This window comes from Podarcis cretensis, assembly GCF_951804945.1.
Source record: "Podarcis cretensis genome assembly, chromosome: 9".
Classification (NCBI taxonomy): Eukaryota; Metazoa; Chordata; class Lepidosauria; order Squamata; family Lacertidae; genus Podarcis; species Podarcis cretensis.
The window spans coordinates 43,403,189-43,423,564 of record NC_137178.1 but is presented as its reverse complement, the minus strand read 5'-3'; the positions used below and the strand labels follow the sequence as shown (position 1 = coordinate 43,423,564).

Here is a 20,376-nt window from a genome sequence, read left to right as displayed (position 1 = left end):
GAATCCATAATCCAGATCTTTAATACACCCAGCACTGAGCACAGACATATTGGTGCCTTAGCTGGGTTTGCTGCTGACACCTGCCAATCTTGCTTTAATTGCAGATTGGTTAGTCATATAGCACATTCTGTTCTTAGCTTTTAGAGAAAAACATTCCATTTACATTTCCTACTGCTTAAAAGAGCAGCAGTGTGTATAAAGGTATTAAATATTTTTAATCCATGACTCCTGTTTAAATAGCTACTTTAAAACAGAAACATTAGAAAACTATGGAAGTGTTTGCGCCATTCCAGCTAATGCCAGCTGTTTTGTTAGCAGGATTTAATAACTAAACTAGAAAAGCCTACCATATGCAAACACACAAGTTTTAAGCTGCAAAAATACTTTAAAATCTATTTTAATTATACCTCAAAAAAGGAGGCTTAAGTGTTCACATATCTTACAAATGTTATACCTTGGAGCATTTCAAATGTTTCAAAAGCAACAGCATTAAAGCAATCCTGGCTAGTACAGGTGGTGGCCCTCAATTTTTAAATTTGCATATTTATGGATGTTTATGCATATTTATGGATTACTGAAGGAACTATCACACAAACAGGATCATTCTTCCTTTGCATCAGCCAATGTGGAGGGGAGGGGCAATCCTGCTTAGGGCACTGCTCAGGTGCACAATAGAGTTTAGAGAGCTTGTAGCAATCTTGTGCACCCAAGCCCATAGCTTAGCAGGATTGCTCACACTTTGCAACAGCGATCCTACTTAGTGCTGGGTTCCAAAAGCGCTGTTTGAAGCATCTATCTTTGAACGTTTGAAGGAGAGGGGGCTACTTTAAACAGTGCTTTTGAGAAATTCTTTAAGGCAGCCACTGCACTCCTGTTTTAGAGGGCCTGAGGTTCCCCACTCCTGCTATAGTTAATGACGGAGTGGGCACTGTAACTGCTCCTTACTCTGCTAGGACACCACAGGACGAAGGAAAGGGAGTATGCTTGGGGACCTGGGAGTGGCAAGAGAGTAGCCGATGGTGCAAGAGTTCAGTCAAGGTATCTGAAGGTTTATGTTCCATTTAGCCTTGTCTTCCAAACTCCCTGGATTTCAATCAAAGTCAGGCTCCAACAGTTACTCATAACATCCCTCATTTTCAGTGCTGAAGCTCCCTCAGTTCTCAGACATGCTGCTTTGAGGACTGGCCAGCTACTTGGACTTGGGTTCTGCGGTGGCAAAACTATGGTCCCAGTTAAGTATGTGCAGCTACTTATTTCAGACATGTTTAAGTCAAGTCTCCTTAGAATCATAGCCATCAACACTGATGTGATCAGTCTAAAGTAAGCAGTCCACAGCTTTAATCAGAATAATGAGTTTTGCTGTTGTTTTTATAACAATCATAAGCTTATGGATACTTGGAGTTTGAACAGTCAGGGATTGATTGATTGATTGATTGATTGATTAGTTAGTTAGTCACCCTTAATAAATATTCATTGGGTATCTTACAAACAAAACATTTATAAATAGAGAATGACATCCAATAGTGGCCACCCACTAGTGGACCAGGCTTCCACTGGTGAGACAAGACTTACCCTTCCTCTCCTCCCCTTCCCCCTGTACCTCCCATACAGCCCAAAAGTTCAGGCCACAGAGAAGGGGAAGCTTGTATGGCATGGATACCCCCCCCCCCCATTATACTTTTTAGGAAAAGAATCCAAAAAGACAGGAAAATACTTAAATTTCATAGCTACAGTACCATGGCCAAGAAAGCCCTTTCCCTGGTAGACATACGCCAGTGATCAGATGTCATGCAACCAGAGCAAGGCTTAAGGTTTGAGTAGGCTATGCAGGAGGCAATCTTCCAGGAAACCTGCCCTAAGTCAGTTAGGGCTTGTCAGGTTGAAACCAGCACTTTAATTCCCAGGAATGAGCTGAGAGTCAGGAGTTGCATATATTGACAGACATTTCATCTCTAGGTCACTATCTCTAGGTGTGATCAGATTAAATGTATTTACTGCATACTGACTGGTTACCTCTGCACAAGTCATAGCAGACTAGTGCCCCCACTCATTAAAAATGGCAGCTCAACAACAAATTTTGATGCATGAATTTGACTGAATACTATAGATTATATTTTTATTCATCAACATGAAATTAATACCAATATCTCTATTCCTTCTCTAGAACTACAAAAGGATGCAAGATGCCCAAGCATAATGTATATACAATATTCAAATATTGCAAAGTTAGTAGCAAACCAGTGGTGAAGAAAAGTTTTAGTATTCAATGTTTTTCCAAGTTTTTAACAATCGTCTGTCATTCAATTTTCTACTGAATTTATGTACAGGTTTCCATTTTCTATTATTAAATGGATTTCTCTCAAGGAAGGTTGCCCAATCTTCTCTTAACAAATAAGCATACATTTAACACTAGCATTTAATGTGACACAACTCCACATTTGAGTAATTCAGAAAAAATGCCACCTGATACAAAAACTGCTTATTGAAGAATATCTCAGTAACTCTCTTAACAGATTTATAAGCTTACAGGGCAGGCAACCCAGCACTGTCAATTTTCACAAATTGGAAACAGGACCCAGACTGGCAGGCATATTACTGACACCTAAATTGCCTAAAATGCAGCATGGCTTGATACACAACACCCTTATTACAGTGAATTTCCAAAGCAACCAAAAGATGGGTCCAATTATGGCATCAATACAAGCTCTTCTTCCAAGGGGAATGGAAGAAGAGCAAATCCCAGTGGACACACACGTTTGCAGCAAAGATGATGTAATGTATAGAGACAGAAAGATATCCTCAGACAGAAACTGAAACTTAGGTAAACAGACCACACAGTACCTTGAACTGCTGTGCACTTCTTTCAAGTGTGTGTGTGTGTGTGTGTGTGTGTGTGTGTGCGCACACACACACACACACACAATAAATGGCAACAGAAACTGTAACAGTATCTCAGGTTGTTATCCATACGTTTGCCCCTCTGATATGATAAAAAAAAGCAGTACTGGCTATGAGTTAAGAATAGTCACTCAAGCACCTTGTGAAAATATAAATTTAGGATATACGTAAGCAAAACAAAGTTAAATATGCCACTACAGCTAATGAATCCATCCATCCTGACATACATCAAAAAATTCAAAGCCCTAAATGTTCTTAAATCATTATACTTTAGGAATACTTAGAACCTGGTTATTTTGTCTAGTACAAAAACTACTTTTGACTTCTACCCTCAGATGCTGCTAATCTCTATAGGTTTTCAGATGTTAGGATGAAATATTACAACTGAAAGTATTAAAAAGTGCAGCCTATGAAAAACCAATGAAATTAATAGTGTTAAGCTACTATTAAGTATTAAACCACTAACTTTAGATATACAGGTAGACATAGGTTGCAAACATAGTACAGTTGTACCTTGGATCCCAAACGCCTTGCAACTTGAATGTTTTGGCTCCCGAATGCCGCTAACCCGGAAGTGAGTGTTCCGGTTTGCAAACATTCTTTGGAAGCCGAACGACCAGCACGGCTTCTGCGGCTTCCGATTGAGTGCAGGAAGCTCCTGAAGCCAATTGGAAACAACGCCTTGGTTGTCAAACATTTTCAGAAGTCGAACGGATTCCGTCGACAACCAAGGTAAGCCTGTAACATAGTATTTAACTACTACTTTTAATATTTTTTATTTACAGAATTGTATTAATGGTGTGAAGTCAAGCTTATATATTGATCTTCACCTTTCCTGAACAGTATATAAAAAGATACAGTGGTCTCTGATGCATTATCTATCTTACTAGTAAAAAAATAATTCACCTTACAAATATCTATTACAAAGACAAACCAAGCCCTACTAGGAACAGTTGAGGAAGTTGGGTATGTTTCGCCTCATAAAGAGGGGACTGAGAGGAGACATGAGAGCCATCTTCAAACATCTAAAGGGCTGTCACAACAATAAGTAAGCTTTTTTTTTTCCTGCTCCAGAGGCTAGGACCTGAACCAATAGATTCAAGTTATAAGAAAGGAGATTCTAACTAAACATCAGGAAGAACTTTCTGACAGTAAGAGCTGTTCCATGGTGAAACAGACTCCCACCACAACTGGTGGGCTCTCCTTCCTTGGATGTTTTTAAGCAGAGATTGGATAGCCACCTGTCATGTATAATCTAGTGAGATTCCTGCACTGCAGGGGGCTGCACTAGATGGCCCTGGCGATTCCTTCCAACTCTACAATTATAAGATTCTATGACCCAGAATCTGGAGCTAGGTTGGTTTAAAAATATTGTGGCCCCTATTTGACCCACCAGGCTGTTACTGACAAACCATGCAGACACTGACATAGTATCAAAGGAACAACTAGCTTAAAGTGAGCTCCTGTTATTTAGATGGAGCATGGCATGCTTCTACCAACCATCAGCTGATGAATGGTGGAAGCGCATCTTGGCCCAGGAGCAGAAAGTGGTTTGCACTGAAACATCTGCAAAAATGAATGGGGGCGGGGGACAACTCCATTTTAACAGTGGTTTCAGTACAAATCATTTCTTGCTCCTGTAGCAACCCTCTTTGAAGGTGCAAGTGCGCCTTCAAAGAGGCTCATCACTTGACATCATTGGCAACTGTGAAATATGGCCTGTGAAGGTTAGGGAAGATTTCTACCTCTGTTGCAGTCTATGCATACCCCCTAATGCTTACATAACTGTGTTGGATTCACTGCCACATGTGCAAATGGGGTGAAAATAGCGACTGACAACTGCTGTGGTAGTATAGAATGTTTGTAAACAGTAAAAATTCAGGTAGTAAAAGTGTCAACATTCATGAAAGGAGAAATGAGGCAGAGAAGAGTGGGGCTGAGGAAGCTCCAAAGTGAACCTTGTGCTCTCCTGCTAGGGACAGCTTTTCTATTTATGTTGAGTTGAAAACATCAAAGCATCTACATATATTACACACAGAGACATATTACATTCAGTATCCTTTTATCAACCAGCGTTCCAGTAAGATGCCTTCTGATGTTGTGTATTTGGCATTCTCAGAGGCCACTGCAGTCATAATTTCACACAAACACACCATGATTGCAATTTAAAATAAAAACAGTTATGCTATAGTGATTATGCTATTACTACCTTAAATTTGTATGCAAGATAAAGCACTGGAAGGATAATATAACCATAATAATTATATGTTTTATGCATGTTTTTCACTGCTTGCTTACAATAGTCTAAAAATCATAATTCTGTGACATAAAATTAACTCTTACTAGCTAGTTCATAACAAATATCACACTGTTTAAATTTTAAACAAGTGAAAATACTGCCACAAATAATTAAAGTAATTCCATAAGTCCCTCCCCTCCAGCTTCCATTCCACTTTGTGTTTCAACACCTTCTGTATTTTAGGAACGTGTGGTTTCTATAGTATCTTTAGGTGCAACTAATATAGAGCAGAATCAAAATAATCTGTTTTATAACAGTACCCCTTACAATATTACAAATTTATTATTACGCCTTACAAATATTCAGCTTGTACCAGAGCCATTATCTACAAACTTCTGCTTCAAAATGCAACAGCTAAAGAGTAAGATAGAGACACTGGTTGGGTAATGGATATTAAATGAGGACATAAATGGAGAATGTTCTGTTCAATGTGAGTACTTTATCATTTTTGTGTCATATACTGATACCACATGACAACTTCTAACAACAAAATACACCACCACAGGCAATGAATTATTATTTTTTTAAGGTAAAAACTGAAATGCAAGTAATGGTGATGTCACTAGGCTCTATCTACATTCAGTTTGTGTGATTTTAACTGAAGGTAAACTGTGTATCATATAGTGTAACAGAATGGATGCAGCACAAATTTAGCAAAGCAAACTAGTATTAAGACATTAGTTACACTCCAAAGGGGGGGGGGTGTAAAGGGTTAGAGGACCATACACATAAGTTACAATACCTGCTGTTTAGTGCATTCCTGTGAGCCAAAATGAAATGAATGCCATATAGGAGGAAAGGAAAAGATGAACATTATCAGAGATGCTCAAAACATATAGTACTATTATGAAACTAATGCTATTATGTAAGGAAGGTTCTTAAATGGACTTATGAGTTTGGTGTAGATACTCTCCCTGACCCATATGGCCACTTAACATACAACAGTATAATAGCAGCATTGCTAGTATTTGTCAAGCACTTTCCTTTAAAACATAACATATATTCACTTCTCTGTCATTATGTACACTAGTCTTTGAAACACAGTCAGCTGATTACATACTATCTCAATCAGTATATCTACATATTATAACCCTAAAAGAAACTATAACACTGTAAAGAAATTCATATTTTATTTGGCAGCCATGTTTTCCTGCCTTGATATGTATAGCACAAAAGGAAGACTTGCATCTCTAAACTCTCTGTGGGTACATATGAGAAAACCATATCTAAAATGAGGTTCTTTGCATGTTCCTACCATGTGTTTGGAGAGGCACGTCTTCCCACAAACAAACTGATTAACTTTGAGTAATGGGAACATATGATCATAAATTAACATTTTCCTTTTAGTCATTCATAAAACTGATCAAGAAGTATGCCATATTAGTACACCACAAATCAACTTATTAGATTTCAGTAAATTGTTCATAATAAAATTACAATGAAAGCTGGGGTTACATCAAAACCTGAAAAATCAAGCCTTCTGTCATACAAGCAAAACACCTAAGTATTGAAGAATCTCACAAGACATCTAAGAAAAAACTTGGACAATTAACAAGAGACATAGTTAAACCTTTAGGTGCTAACAGTTGCAGGTGGAATTGTAGATGGAAATTGACAAGAATTTTTTAATTCTTAATTAAATTCCTAATTTAATTAATTTAATTTTAATTAACTCCTAATTTTTAGGAAAGGAAACAGTGGGAAATCCTGAGTACTTTAAAATCCGAGAGAGCACATGAAGTATCTCAAATGGCTATGTACTCCTGAGGCTTTATATTGTGAGGAACTCTGAGTTCCTACAGAGTTAATCACAAACACTAAAGAATAGCTCACATAGTCATTTTGGGAGACTTTTATTCCCTGCATGAAGAACTGTATTCCATATCAGCTCAGGAATACAATTATGTGAAGATAAATCATGTGAACTAGCAATATATAGGGTGATGCTGGTTCCCTTTTCATAACATTGTGAAATGTTTCTGGTTTGTCAAGTCTTCCAGTGAAACTATATTTTTTGAGGTGCTTATAGTAGTTTTAAATGTTTGTTTTCCTTGATTGTATACCTCTCTGGAGCTTTGAGAAAAGAACTATTAAAATACTTGTTCAATATGCAACACAGCCTCAATATACGTGATTGTGAGGATTTTTTGTTGCCACACAACAATACTGAGTATTATTATTTATAGAAATATGATGGCACTGCCTTTTGCTCCTCAAGGCAATTCAGATTAACAAAACAAATTCTTAATATTAGAAAAAAGTGAAAGCAACAAAACTACAATAAAAGCAAAGTAAGAAACAAATATAACTTATGAGTTGAAACTCATTAAAAGCCTGATGAAATAAAAATGTATTGACTGCCACACAAAAACCATTTATGATGCGGCCAGTCAAGCCTCTATCAGGAGAAAGCTACACAGATAAGGAAAGGCCCAATCTCACATTACCATTACCCTTGGTGGCAGAATAGAACAGGGCTTCAGATGATGACTGATAGGCATCTTCATGCAGAAGGATACAGTCCCAAGGAGGACACTCTGGTCCCAAGACATTTATAATTTTATAGGTATGTGTAAATGTCGTAATTCCCCATACAATTATGTACTAGAATACTGTTTGCATAATGGAAAGTGCTAATATGAATAGCACTGGTGCCAAATTAGTTCCAGCAATGTGCAGCTGATAGTGTGAATTAGTAAGAAACAATACTTGATGATGATGATGATGATTTTGATAATAATAATAATAATAATAATAATAATAATAATAATAATAAATGTTTTAATGAAACATCCATCTTAAGCACTTAGGAACACAGAACACAAATATGGGTTTCTTCTATTTTGAAAATCAGTGTTCGCAATTTTGTAATTCTACGCTACAGTGATGAACTGTGAAGACTTTTCTCCATCAGTCTGAGAATGCAGAATAATTATAATTTGAAGGCTAAAGCAATATAGACATAATGCTCTCTCAGATGATAAAGGCATGGTGTAGATTTGTTAGAACAATTTGATATTAGTCACATCAGTATAAACAACCCGCTCTGGTCTACTTCTCATGCTGAGAAGAGATAAAGCAAAATAATGGCCTAAATAGATGATAGTGCTTCAAGAAGAAGTGGCTATTCACAGAACTTAATGTTTCAGTGATTGGTTTATTGATGTCTTTTAAACTAAATAAAGTCAGCAGAATTATCTATTACAGAGATCAAATTTGAATAAAGTGTTTTAAGCTGGCATTTTGAAGCTGATCTGCTCCAAAAGCAGTATTTCTAAACTATTCCAATGACTCTTAACTACAAGTTCAGTTTCTTCTTTATAGCGACTAAAGAATCTCCTGCACATGAAATTTTAAGAAAGGCAAATTGTGGCCATGTGAATCTTTCACAAAATGAGAATGAGCATTTGGCAGCTGCTAATATTCAAATTTGTTACACTATCAAAATAATTTGGATGGCTTACCGTGTGATAACCTCTAGGTAACGGTGGTTTCCCTACAGGATAAGCATCCACAGTGTCAATAATTGTTTGTCTTTCTCCTTTTTGATTGATTTTCCTAAATCTCCGTCGAGATTGTCTATGAGATGCTTGTCGCTGGAAATATTCTTCATTTTCATCCATATAATCCACCTGATAAAAAGGCATATTTAATAGCAAAAAATTACATTTTGTAATATGATAAAAATAAATAAGGTTATGGATGGCCTCTTCTCTGCTACAATTAGAAAGCACAGGCATTCATTTCAGTTTGAGATAGAACACACGAAATGGTATTCTCACAGAAATCAGCAGTAAGTAGTTATAAAACTTTCTGCATTTTCCACAGTAGAAGCTATTCCTACATAGTGAGAATGAGCAGGCATAATTATTAAGACAATTACTCAGCTGACATTCATATATTCTACAACTGACCTACTGTGCGTGTGCACACCTGTGTATTTAGAAGCGTCTGTTTTTTACTCTCTCACACAGAAAGCTAGTTTATTACTGGGGAGAAAAAAAGAACATTTCTGAAGGAAGCGAACTTGAAGCTTTCCGGCTGATCTCAATAAGCCATTGGGGAGCTACCCCTCCCATCCTGTGGGAGCCAGCTCTTCTAAAACACAGCATCCTATTTCCTCTAAAGCAAGCAAAATTTTAAAAAGAAAAAAGAAAGATTTGAAGGAAAACTGCACAAGGGTACTATAATAATGTCAACCCCCACAAAGAATCTTCTGATACACACCTACAACAAGTATTGTATTTTGCATCTTGCACACAGCCTTTTCTATTTTGGAGATGGTAGAAATCTGGATGCTCAGCTGCTAAGGTAACACTGTATTTGATAAGGCTCTGAGCTATGACAAAGCATGCAACAACTATTTTATAAACAACTCGGTGCCAGTTCTGAATGCTACTGCAAGTATTGTGTAAAGTAGCATTAGCTGCAATACTGTATTGTGAGGCTCTACACCCACTGCTTGAAATATGGAAGAGGGGTAATGCCCTTGTTTCATATGGTGATTAATCCAATCATAGCAGGAAGAGAGGAAATCAGTCACCAAAAGGAAGTATTTAAAAATGTAAATGTTCCCTATACGTAGTGACAAGAATTTTTACTTAGAATTTGTAGAGTTGGAAGGTGCCATGAGGGTCATCTAGTCCAACCCAAAACATTTCGCTTTACAAAACAAAAGCAAAAAACCACCAAAAACAATAAGGTGCAAAGCAATTATGTAATGGATTTTGAAATGCCTGAAATGTGGGGGGGGGGAGGTCTTGAAGGAAATTGAATGATCAGACTAAACCAACCTGAAAAGTAGGTTGTAGAGCTTCCTAAAAGGTCACTTTGTGAATCTGCTAGTAGATATATTAATTGTGTGCTCAGAAGGCCTATGTAAGAAAGTTTCTTTGCACAAAAATGAATTTATTCGCTCTGCTGGCCACTAAATTAGATATTCTGGCAGTATCTCCAGGTGTGTTGCTAAATCCAGCTATCTTAAAGAAATCTTTAAAAATTTATACAAAACTAGGATTCCTTATTCAACACTGAATTTTAATCTGTATAACAGATAAAATATAGTTATCCTGTATGCATACCTATTGTACACATAATGACTTGGATTCTAAGGCAAGTTAACTTAAGAAAGTTCACGGGAAGAAAGTTTCCCATACCCTCATTCCCTCTGCAGCCACTTGTGCCTAAAGAAACTTGTTCAGACAACTGGGGGTGGGGGCTCCTCCTGAGCAACATGGGATGGGATCTAGAGAGCTGTCCAGCACCGTTCTATATAGTTCAGGACACACCCACCCTTTCTAGACAGGTTTTTCAAGGGTTGCAGGTGGATGCAGGAGACAGGAGTTCTAGAATCATAAACTGCAGAGTTGGAAGGGACATAGAACTTTCTTTCCATGGTCTTCTTTAAATTAACCTATTTTAAAACCCAAGCAACTAACTCATTTTAAAGATGGCTAATGATACACTTCTCAAATACATAATTGTACATTTCCTTAACACAGACATTCATCTAGTTATGCTTACCACAATCATTTCAGATGGCTCTAGAACAATGCATTCACAGCCACGTCTGAAGCTTCCTGCAGAACGTTTGCCAAAACTGAAAGAGGACAGAAAATACTTTGAGCAAAACCAAGTCTATAAAGCTACAGTTTTAAAATTTAATGCTACGCACATGACAAAACCACATTTTCAATCAAGTTTCGTCTTCTTCTGAGGCAATATCAGGGGTGGGAGTGTATTGACAATACAAATTAGACTTAAAGGCTGCTAAAAATTTATGGGATTCTTCATTTTGTATTTTTGGCACACATGTTTCATAGTAGAAATTTGTCCCATTACTTTCTCCAATACTATACTGTTGACTACTAAGGCACATGGATCCAAATGTAAAATGTAAGACATTAGAACCACTCTTAAAATAGAAAAACTCAAAAGATTTATTCTCACCTCTGCACAAATTTTGCTTGTACTGATAAAATGCAAGTCACTTGTAAAAATCTGTTAAACCACTAAGTACCTGTCTTTATATAGCCGAAATGTCAATAATTAGAAACTGCTATACTTGCTCAGCATCACAATGACGTTATGCTAGCATTACGAGGACTATATTACACAGCAATCACTGTAGTAGAAAGGCAGTTTCTGGTTACTGGAGAAAAATGTTCGTAATCTTTGCCACTCCCTTTTCCTCTCAACCTGAATCCATCTGTGCCTCACGATATATGTGGAATTTCAGGTCTTTCAGCTCCAGAGCAGGAGTTCTCAAACCTTGTAGCCCCGGGGCCCACTTCAGATGGCTGAAAATTACTGAGGTCAGCCAGTGACAAAATGGTGGTGCAGGAGCAGAAGCAGTTACAAAATAGTGGGCAAGTCTGACAATCAACTGGCAATAATGGACATCACTTTCTACTAATATGGCATCCATCTTTGGAAATGTGTAAATTCTTCACCACTGTGTTTTCCTTGCGGTGAGCAGTTCCATCGATTAACTTTCTTCAAACTAAGCACAGAAATTTGCTATGGAGGTATTGTGACTGAGTATCCCCATTTTAGGCAGAATTTGCTGATCTGATGAAGGTGGCTTTTTCTTTTTCCCTTCCTACCCCCACTTGCCTCCCATCTCCTGTAGTTTCCATTCACCTTTTACATTCAACTTGAACCTTACTCTCCTCCAACTGCTAATAGTGTCTTTCATCCCTCCTCTCTGGTTTTTTATATTCACTTCTTCCTCCTACAACACCTTTCCTTCCTTATCCCTTTCATTTCTATTTCCTGTTTGCTGTACTATTTTGTTTTAATTAACATTCATGGTGAATATTAACATTTTAGCTTCCTTCCTAATTTCCTTCAACACTTCCTGTGGTGGTTTCTCCTCAGAGGAAGAGAACTTCCTTTCCCTTTTCTTTCTTCATTGAACTCTTCTCCCTGCCACCATTGCTCCAGCTAGCGCTGGAATCAGCTGAAGGCTATGTCATGACTTGGGGGCAGGGAAGGCAAGTGAAGAGGCACTGGGCAGGCTATGGCACTGAAGCCCACTTGAACATTGCCTAAAGCCCACTGGTGCATCCTGGCCCACTGTCGAGAAACAATGCTCCGCAACCCCACTTCTTTGCTCATGGCATTCACCTTCCCACTTTCCATCCTTAAGTCAGCAATTTTAATTGATTAAATCAATTAAGTTATTGCACTCATACTACGAAGGCTGAATTTAGATTATCAATGAGAGCCTCTAGGTCAGGGTTACCTAAATGCCAGAGTACAAAGTTGTCAAACCTGAATTTTTAGGAATGTAAATGAAATGAAGTCAAGAAATGTCAATATATAATCAAGATTTATTAATCATCAAACAACATTACTAAGAATCATCTTATTAAATACAGAGATCCCACACTGACAAGGGAAGTGCACTCTGTATAAGTCAATTCCCTTTATTTATGAGGCTCGCCATTCCTAATTAATTTTTGCACTATAACTTGTGAACTCCTTTTCCACCATAGGCCCTTTTCAAAGCATGCTTTTGACTCCATGCTCTTTATTCTCCCCATGCGGTCCCACTGGTCAAATGGGGTCGCTCTTCACAGCACAAATGAAAAGCAGCATTATCATGCAAGAGACCACCTTGAGATTGGTCACGTAAGCCAAATCATCATCATCATCACCACCACCATTTTATTATTTATACACCGCCTATCTGACTGGTGTAGTAAAATTGTATCACACAGAGGGAAGGGAATAAACAGTCTTGGTATAGTAATTCTGCTGTCGTCCCGGTACTGGGATTGCCCGGGGTGTCTGTGTGTTCCTGCTCCCATGGGAAAGCATTAATTGATCCCTTGTAACAGTTCTACCTTTACCTCTAATCGTACAAGCCCATGAAACTTATTTGATTCCCAATTTGAATAGGTCAGCTGTCTTGAGGTGGAAGTGCAGGCTCCTTAAACAAACCATGCTTTGTGGTGGGAACTGAATGATATTTCACCACCTTAAGTGATCAAGAGATCAGTTAAAATTACACCTGAAAATTATATGTCAGCTAAATTATGCAGCAGTTTATACAGATATTCACTGCTGAAATTAATCTGCAGGGACTCCAACATTTATTTTTGCATTTAGACTGAGAGTATGCTGAGTGCAGAGGGACGCAGGTGGCGCTGTGGGTTAAAGCCTCAGCGCCTAGGACTTGCCGATCGAAAGGTCGGCGGTTCGAATCCCTGCGGCGGGGTGCGCTCCCGCTGCTCGGTCCCAGCGCCTGCCAACCTAGCAGTTCGAAAGCACCTCCGGGTGCAAATAGATAAATAGGGACCGCTTACCAGCGGGAAGGTAAACGGCATTTCCGTGTGCGGCTCTGGCTCGCCAGAGCAGCGATGTCACGCTGGCCACGTGACCCGGAAGTGTCTCCGGACAGCGCTGGCCCCTGGCCTCTTAAGTGAGATGGGCGCACAACCCCAGAGTCTGTCAAGACTGGCCCGTACGGGCAGGGGTACCTTTACCTTTACCTTTTATGCTGAGTGCACAGACGGATAGAAGTATCATAATTTTTCTTTGGGACTCTGATTCAAAGGCTGACTAGGAATGCCATGGGGAACAGACAGCAGCAAGAATGCTATGTCATGAGACAGGATGACCTAATTCTGCATCACCTCATCCCCCGTCCTGGGTAGACAGTCAGACTTAATCCATGGCACCAATTAGGAATTAAGGAATGCTGGGAAGAAATGCAAGAGTAGAACCTCTCCCACTCTCGGAAATCTCCCTCTCCCATAGGACCCTATTCCTAAAATGACCATATTCCTTCTTGTTATCTCTTAGCACCTTTCAATACTATTGACTATTGTATTCTCAAGAGGCTCTGTGAGTTAGGAATCAGAGCCATGACATCATGGTGGTTTTGCTCCAAGCTGCAGGGATGTTTCCAGAGAATGGCACAGGGAATTCCAAACTCTGCAGCATTCCATTTATTTAAGGGCTTTATGCACTGCTTCTCACTATATGTCTCAAAGACATTTTCAAAAAATATATACAATACACAAAACTGATACCGTAGATTAAAAGATCAAGAAAGAGAACCATTAAAACAACTTTAATAATACAAACAGCCTGGCATCTGAAAGTTAGCAAGGACAGTGCTGCCTGATTTCTAATGGAGGAAGTTCCATAGAGTTGGGCACGCTACACTTAAAGCACAACTTCTGGTTGTCATGAGACATCCTTTTGGTCCATGGGGGAAGGGAGTGTCATTAATAGTGCTCCCATCCAGTTACGCTGTGGCATCCTGCAATATTTAATCTTGTCCCACATGCTATTTAACATCAGTATGAAGCTGCCAAGAGCAGTCATCCAGAGATCTGGGGCTCATTGCCACCAATATGCAGATGATACCCAGGTCTATTTCTCCATGCCATTAGAACCAGATGAAGCTGTTTTATGCTAAACCACTCCCTGGGGGCAGGGGTTGAATGAGGTCAATAACTTAGGCTGAAACCTGGCACGAGAGGTTGATATATGGTTCTTGTATACAGGAATTAAATGAATGGTGTGCTCTTGATGATCTCTCTCTCTCTCTCTCTCTCTCTCTCACACACACACACACACACACACACACAGTGTGTGTGTCATAGCAAGGGGTGCCTATTTCCAGCTCCGGCTGATACACCACTTACATCTGTTTCTGGACTGGGATGGACTTGCCTTGGTGGCTCATGTTAAGAGTACTGTAATGTAATCTCTGTAGGGCTACCCTTGAAGTCAATCCAGAAACTATAGCAAGAGCAGAACTCAACCTCCAGAGGGCTGACTGCTCCACCTGTTGTGATGGTGCAATGGCACTTTTTCACTCTGGCACCACTGGGCCGGCCCTCACTTAAATATAGTGCAACCACCTCACAGTACACCAGTTACACAAATTTCTACAAATTACCTCAGATTATCTAGTGGGGGACTTGTGTGAGGGAAAACTTCATAATTTGGAGTCTCAGGCAGGATTTGATCAAACAAACAAAGATTTTATTAAACAAAGGAAGTTTATGACACAAAGCGGGTAAAACAAAGGATACTTCAGGTTATAATGTTATTTCAGGTAACCGTTCACCTAATAATATTGATACTAAATCTAACTGATGTTATGGACTTCTAATCAAGCACAACTTCTTTTAAACTTCAGTTGCTTGTGTTCAGTTACTTCGCTTCAGGTAGATGCTACAGGTTTGTTTTGTTTTGTTAGACTAAAGGGTAAATGCTCAGCTTATTTCCAGTTCTTTCACTTCAGTTCTTTCTCAGTTGCACAGCTGTTGCCGCTTAATACTTTAGTTCTTAAACAAGGTGGTACTTCCTGGCAGTTATACACCCCTTTGACAACCCTACTCCTGAGCTACTCCAAGTAACAGGCCCAAGGGATCACCATACCCCTATTAGCTGGTTTCGGAGTCTTCTCTTTTTGTAGCAGAATCTCTCCCCTCCTGACTGGAATAAGACCTAAGTAGACTGTATCTTTACAGCTTCTACTTCTCCTGGCTCGGCCTCAGCCTCCCAGTTAATTCCTGGCCTATTACTCTCACAGGACACCACACACTGTCCTTCACACTAAGCTCAGAGACTCCTTTCTGTAGCTTTTGATATATTCCTCAGATGTTTCTACCCAGAACCAACTCTCTCTCCTCTCACTCCCTATCTCCCAACCTGAAACCTGTCTCTCCAAATCCTCTCCTTTTCAACTCCCTCTCCTGGAACCCCGGCCAATCAAAAGCTGCCATTCATTAACCATTTACTGGCAGGGGAAGAGAAAAAGAAAACACTTAGAATCATAGAATCATAGAGTTGGAAGAGACCACAAGGGCCATCGAGTCCAACCCCCTGCCAAGCAGGAAACACCATCAGAGCACTCCTGACACATGGTTGTCAAGCCTCTGCTTAAAGACCTCCAAAGAAGGAGACTCCACCACACTCCTTGGCAGCAAATTCCACTGTCGAACAGCTCTTACTGTCAGGAAGTTCTTCCTAATGTTTAGGTGGAATCTTCTTTCTTGTAGTTTGGATCCATTGCTCCGTGTCCGCTTCTCTGGAGCTCACTTGGTGACCCAACCTGCCCAGCAAAACAAACTTTTCCGTCACACCTGTGCATATTACATATGCTTTGCAGGATCTGCGTTGGCCACCGCTTTGTTAGTAGGCTCAATTCAAGGTGTTAATATTGACATAATAAAGCCCTGAACACCTTTTCCCTGTATAAACGGGGGGGGGGGGAGGAGAGGGGAAGGCTTTCACTGATACAGGGCTTCTATGAAGTGGCACCCTTACTGTGGAACGCCCTCTCTCTAGATACAAAGATGACTCATACGCTTTGGGGCTTCTAACATCCGGTTGAGACTTATTTGTTAGCACAGGCCTCTGGTGGAAACTGAATGTTCAAGGTCCTGTTACTACTGTAACAAAGAACTGGTTTGAGGATCATAGAAAGTGTACTCTTTCACTGTTGGTTTTAACACTTTGATAATGCTTTTTTATTTGTGTGTGTTGTGTTCTGATTTATATAACATTTCGTAAGCCACTCTGGGATCTACTATTGATGAAAGAAGTTTGAAAGTTCAATGAATGAGTAGAGAAATAACAATAATAATGGAGCAACATTGTTGCCTTCATTTTTTTACTCTTTTTTGGGGGTGGGAGGTGCTGTCATGAACCGCTCATGTACTTAAAAAGTTTACCATTACAACACCACTGAAAGTTGCACATGCTTTCATAGTACTATATCTTGGCATATCTTCTCCTATTACACTATCTCAGTCTGGCACAGATAACACAACAACCTAGACTAAAGCAGACTCAAAACAAAGCTTACCTCACCTTTTCCAGAACAGATTCATACAGTACAGCCATTTGGCATTGAAGTAAGCCCTCTTAAAAATATGCTTACAATGGACAGAATCAAAGCATTCCTAACTGGCTGGAAAAATGGAAGTCGCTTCACTTGTATAGTTAATTTTATTATAATATTCACTTAAGAAGAAAATGCTCCATATGGTTCTATAAAAAGTAAATGGTTTCCAAGGGAACAAACATACTTGCTCTACTAATTGTTCTGAATATAAAATATGCTCTCAAGCTACACTATTTCCAAAACCTAATTTAAAGGCATGGCTGAAAGCATGTTCTCTCTTACCTCTTAAGACTGAAATCATATACACACCTACTAGGGAATAAACCCAATTCAAACACTGGGGGGGGGGTCCTACTTCACAGTAGACGTGCATCGGATTGCACTGAAAGTTCATTCACTACCTTTAAGTGGTCTGCTTCACCTATTGTGGCCAGACTTTATATGCCATCATGCCAGGTCAGGATATGAAGCTTTATAAAAAACAAAAAATGGCCCTAGAAGTTATATTTCTTTACAAAGAAAACTGCTTGATAAAACAGTATTAATTATAGGGCCACAGTTGTGGTCCAATGTTAAGAACAAGTCGGCTACATTTCATTCTGCCATTTATTTTTGTTCCTGTGGCTCACGGCTGACGCAAATAATGTTTCATTCATTCTGCCATTATAATGAGAAATCAGAGAAGGGTGGGATCTATGCCTTATAGTTCAGTTGACTGATTTGAAACTTGGCAGTGTAGGGGAAGGTATGCAGGGCTGTTTTAAGCATATGCAGCGCTGGGGTGCAAAGATCCACCCAGCACACAGACACCCCCGGTTTCCCAGTCCCAGGAGGGCGGAGCCGGCCGGCCACCTCAGTGTCTTGCTGGCTCAGTCACCCCCAAACTCACAGCACAGAGCCACCCGCAGCAGAAGAGCCCGTCGCGGCGCTCCAACAGATGGGCAGGCTCTTCCTCGGACTCAACTCTCAGGCCCTGGACTCTCGGCCTGGCTCCCCTGAGAGCCCGGCACCCAGGTGCCCTTCACCCCTAGCACCTATAGGTAAGACAGCCCTGAAGGTATGTTTAAGGATGGTCCATATCCAAGTTGGGAAATAATTGATGAGAAATGATTTATTTTGAATGAGTTAAAAGTTTATAAGGGACTCTGGCAAGTTGACAGGTGTTCTGTGTTTTCCTTCCATAGGCTTTGCGGGGTGCTTTTTTCTGCAGAAAGATGTATCCAATTATACCATGTGTTTTGGAAAACTGGTTCTTCTTCTGTTGCACAGAAGTGATGTATCTGTCCCAGTGAACAAACAAATCTGTGAGTAGGATCCATACCTTTGCCCCCTTCAGCCATCCAGCGCCAAGGTACTTGTGAAGCTGAAACTAACCACAGGGTAGGATACCACACCATATTAATAATGCGTGTTTGGGGTATGGCCCTTAACAGCCATAATTTCCTGGCATTTTGAAGCCTGAGTTAACATGGGAACTCTTTAACACAGTATGTTAAACCAAAAGGTGTTTTTTAATGTTGCTGCTGTTTTTTTCATTTTACAAATCATGTCAGAAAAGCATAATCCTCTCTTCTGTCTGTTCAGCAGAACAATGACCTGCATAGAAACCAGGTTTTACTACTGTATTTGTTTAGCAGTCAGAATTACATCATGAAAAATTATTATAACAATTGTAAAAAGGATGCCAAAACATCAGCTGCACTCTAAATACAGAAAGAGAATCAAGCATTTCTGATTCAAGTATAGAAAATGTTTGCTGGCAAAACTTTTTATCTGCATATTTGAAACAAGACAGAAAGCTACTACTGTACAGAAAACTGCATTTGTTGTCTCCAAGCTATGCAAACCCTTAACAATATTTTTTAAAACACTCGTTATTTAGAAGCACCAAAAAGAGTAGGGGAGTAACAAAATATGCTGAGAACATGCACACACATGAGCAAATTGGAGACAAAAAGACAATCTGTGCAATTTTCCTATGTTAATTAAAAATACCATGACATCAACAGGCCAGAGGAACTTTCTCCATCCAAGTGTTCTATTCGCAAACATCCACATTGTCAGATATGCTATAATACACACTGGCAAGTAATTCAAAATTTTCAACAAAAAAGTTACAGTATTCATTATTACTCCCTTGCCCTTGCTGGGCCTCTACATTCCTAGTTTTCATGTCCAACTTCACTTCAGTGGAATGTTATTCATCATGAGAAAAAATGCTGCAAATGTTGCGCCAATACCAAAAAAATAAATAAATCCTGGTGAATCCAAGGTTTCTTTAGCATGTTCAAAATGCATTAACCACCTTCTGTGGTTTTAACTCCCAGGTCCGAGTTTGACATTCCAACCACTACATCACATTGGCTTCCTAAAGTACTTCTGCTATGGGGTATTTAAAAGGTAAATAAATATGGGGAAAGCAAAATGTCACTTAGAGAAGGATCTAAAATATTTTCCTTGAAGCTTGAATTTGTTTAATTCTGGATTGTTTTATTTGATGGTTTGATGTGTTGTATATTGCTTTTAATTTTTTTCTTTAAAATATAATGCAGAATAGAAATGAAAGGAATAATATTAATAATAACAACTAATTCCATTGCAGCAGCAACAACAACAAAATGACACCTAGACAATCTGTTGTAGCGACCATAATCTAGATGTAAGGTGTCATTTGGCGATTAGCTTATACATCTGAATTTCTAACACTGATAATGAGTCAAATGTGACCCTGAGCCCAAAATTCATTAATGCCCCACCCACCAGTTCTGTAGGGGCGGAGTAGGTATGCTTCCAATCTATGCATTAAATAACATATAATATTTTATGCCATAAGACTGTTAACCATAAACACCACACCATGGACAATACATATGGATCAAATAGAAGGATCTTAAGCCAAATACAAGGCAAGGATTTACTTCACGGGTGAAGAGAAACCAAATTACAAAAACTATAACAGGAGCTGCAGGGCAGAGGAGATGTTAATACTTTCAGACACCTGTGTGAGCTTCCACATCTCTGGTGAAGAAAGAATGTTCATGAAAGAGTAAGCATTTCTATCTCATCTAGAACCACCAGCATTATGAACTCACTTGTTTAAAACATCTTTGAGACAAACCAATGTACTACTCTGACAGTCTAATCATAAGGAAAGGTTTGCTGCAATAGCCCTCAGTGTCATCATTGTTTAAGCACCAGGCTACATTTCTCTTAGGGACGCGGTTGGCGCTGCGGGTTAAACCACAGAGCCTAGGACTTGCCGATCAGAAGGTCGGCGGTTTGAATCCCTGCGACGGGGTGAGCT

The 20,376-nt window shown here is 39.4% G+C and overlaps 1 protein-coding gene across 4 annotated transcripts in view; it reads right to left on the bottom strand.

The window, feature by feature from the left end:
• RAPGEF2 (Rap guanine nucleotide exchange factor 2) overlaps positions 1–20,376 on the bottom strand; it is a 166,616-nt gene that overhangs the window by 67,968 nt on the left and 78,272 nt on the right. For 3 of the 4 annotated variants that reach the window (XM_079991335.1, XM_079991338.1, XM_079991337.1), the window contains exons 5-7: positions 10,721–10,796; positions 8,662–8,829; positions 5,940–5,957 (exon numbers count right to left, since the gene is read on the bottom strand). In XM_079991335.1, coding sequence (XP_079847461.1) covers positions 5,940–5,957; positions 8,662–8,829; positions 10,721–10,796 — 262 coding nt within the window. The remainder of the gene's footprint in view (positions 1–5,939; positions 5,958–8,661; positions 8,830–10,720; positions 10,797–20,376) is intronic. The other variant, XM_079991336.1, reaches the window with a different exon arrangement.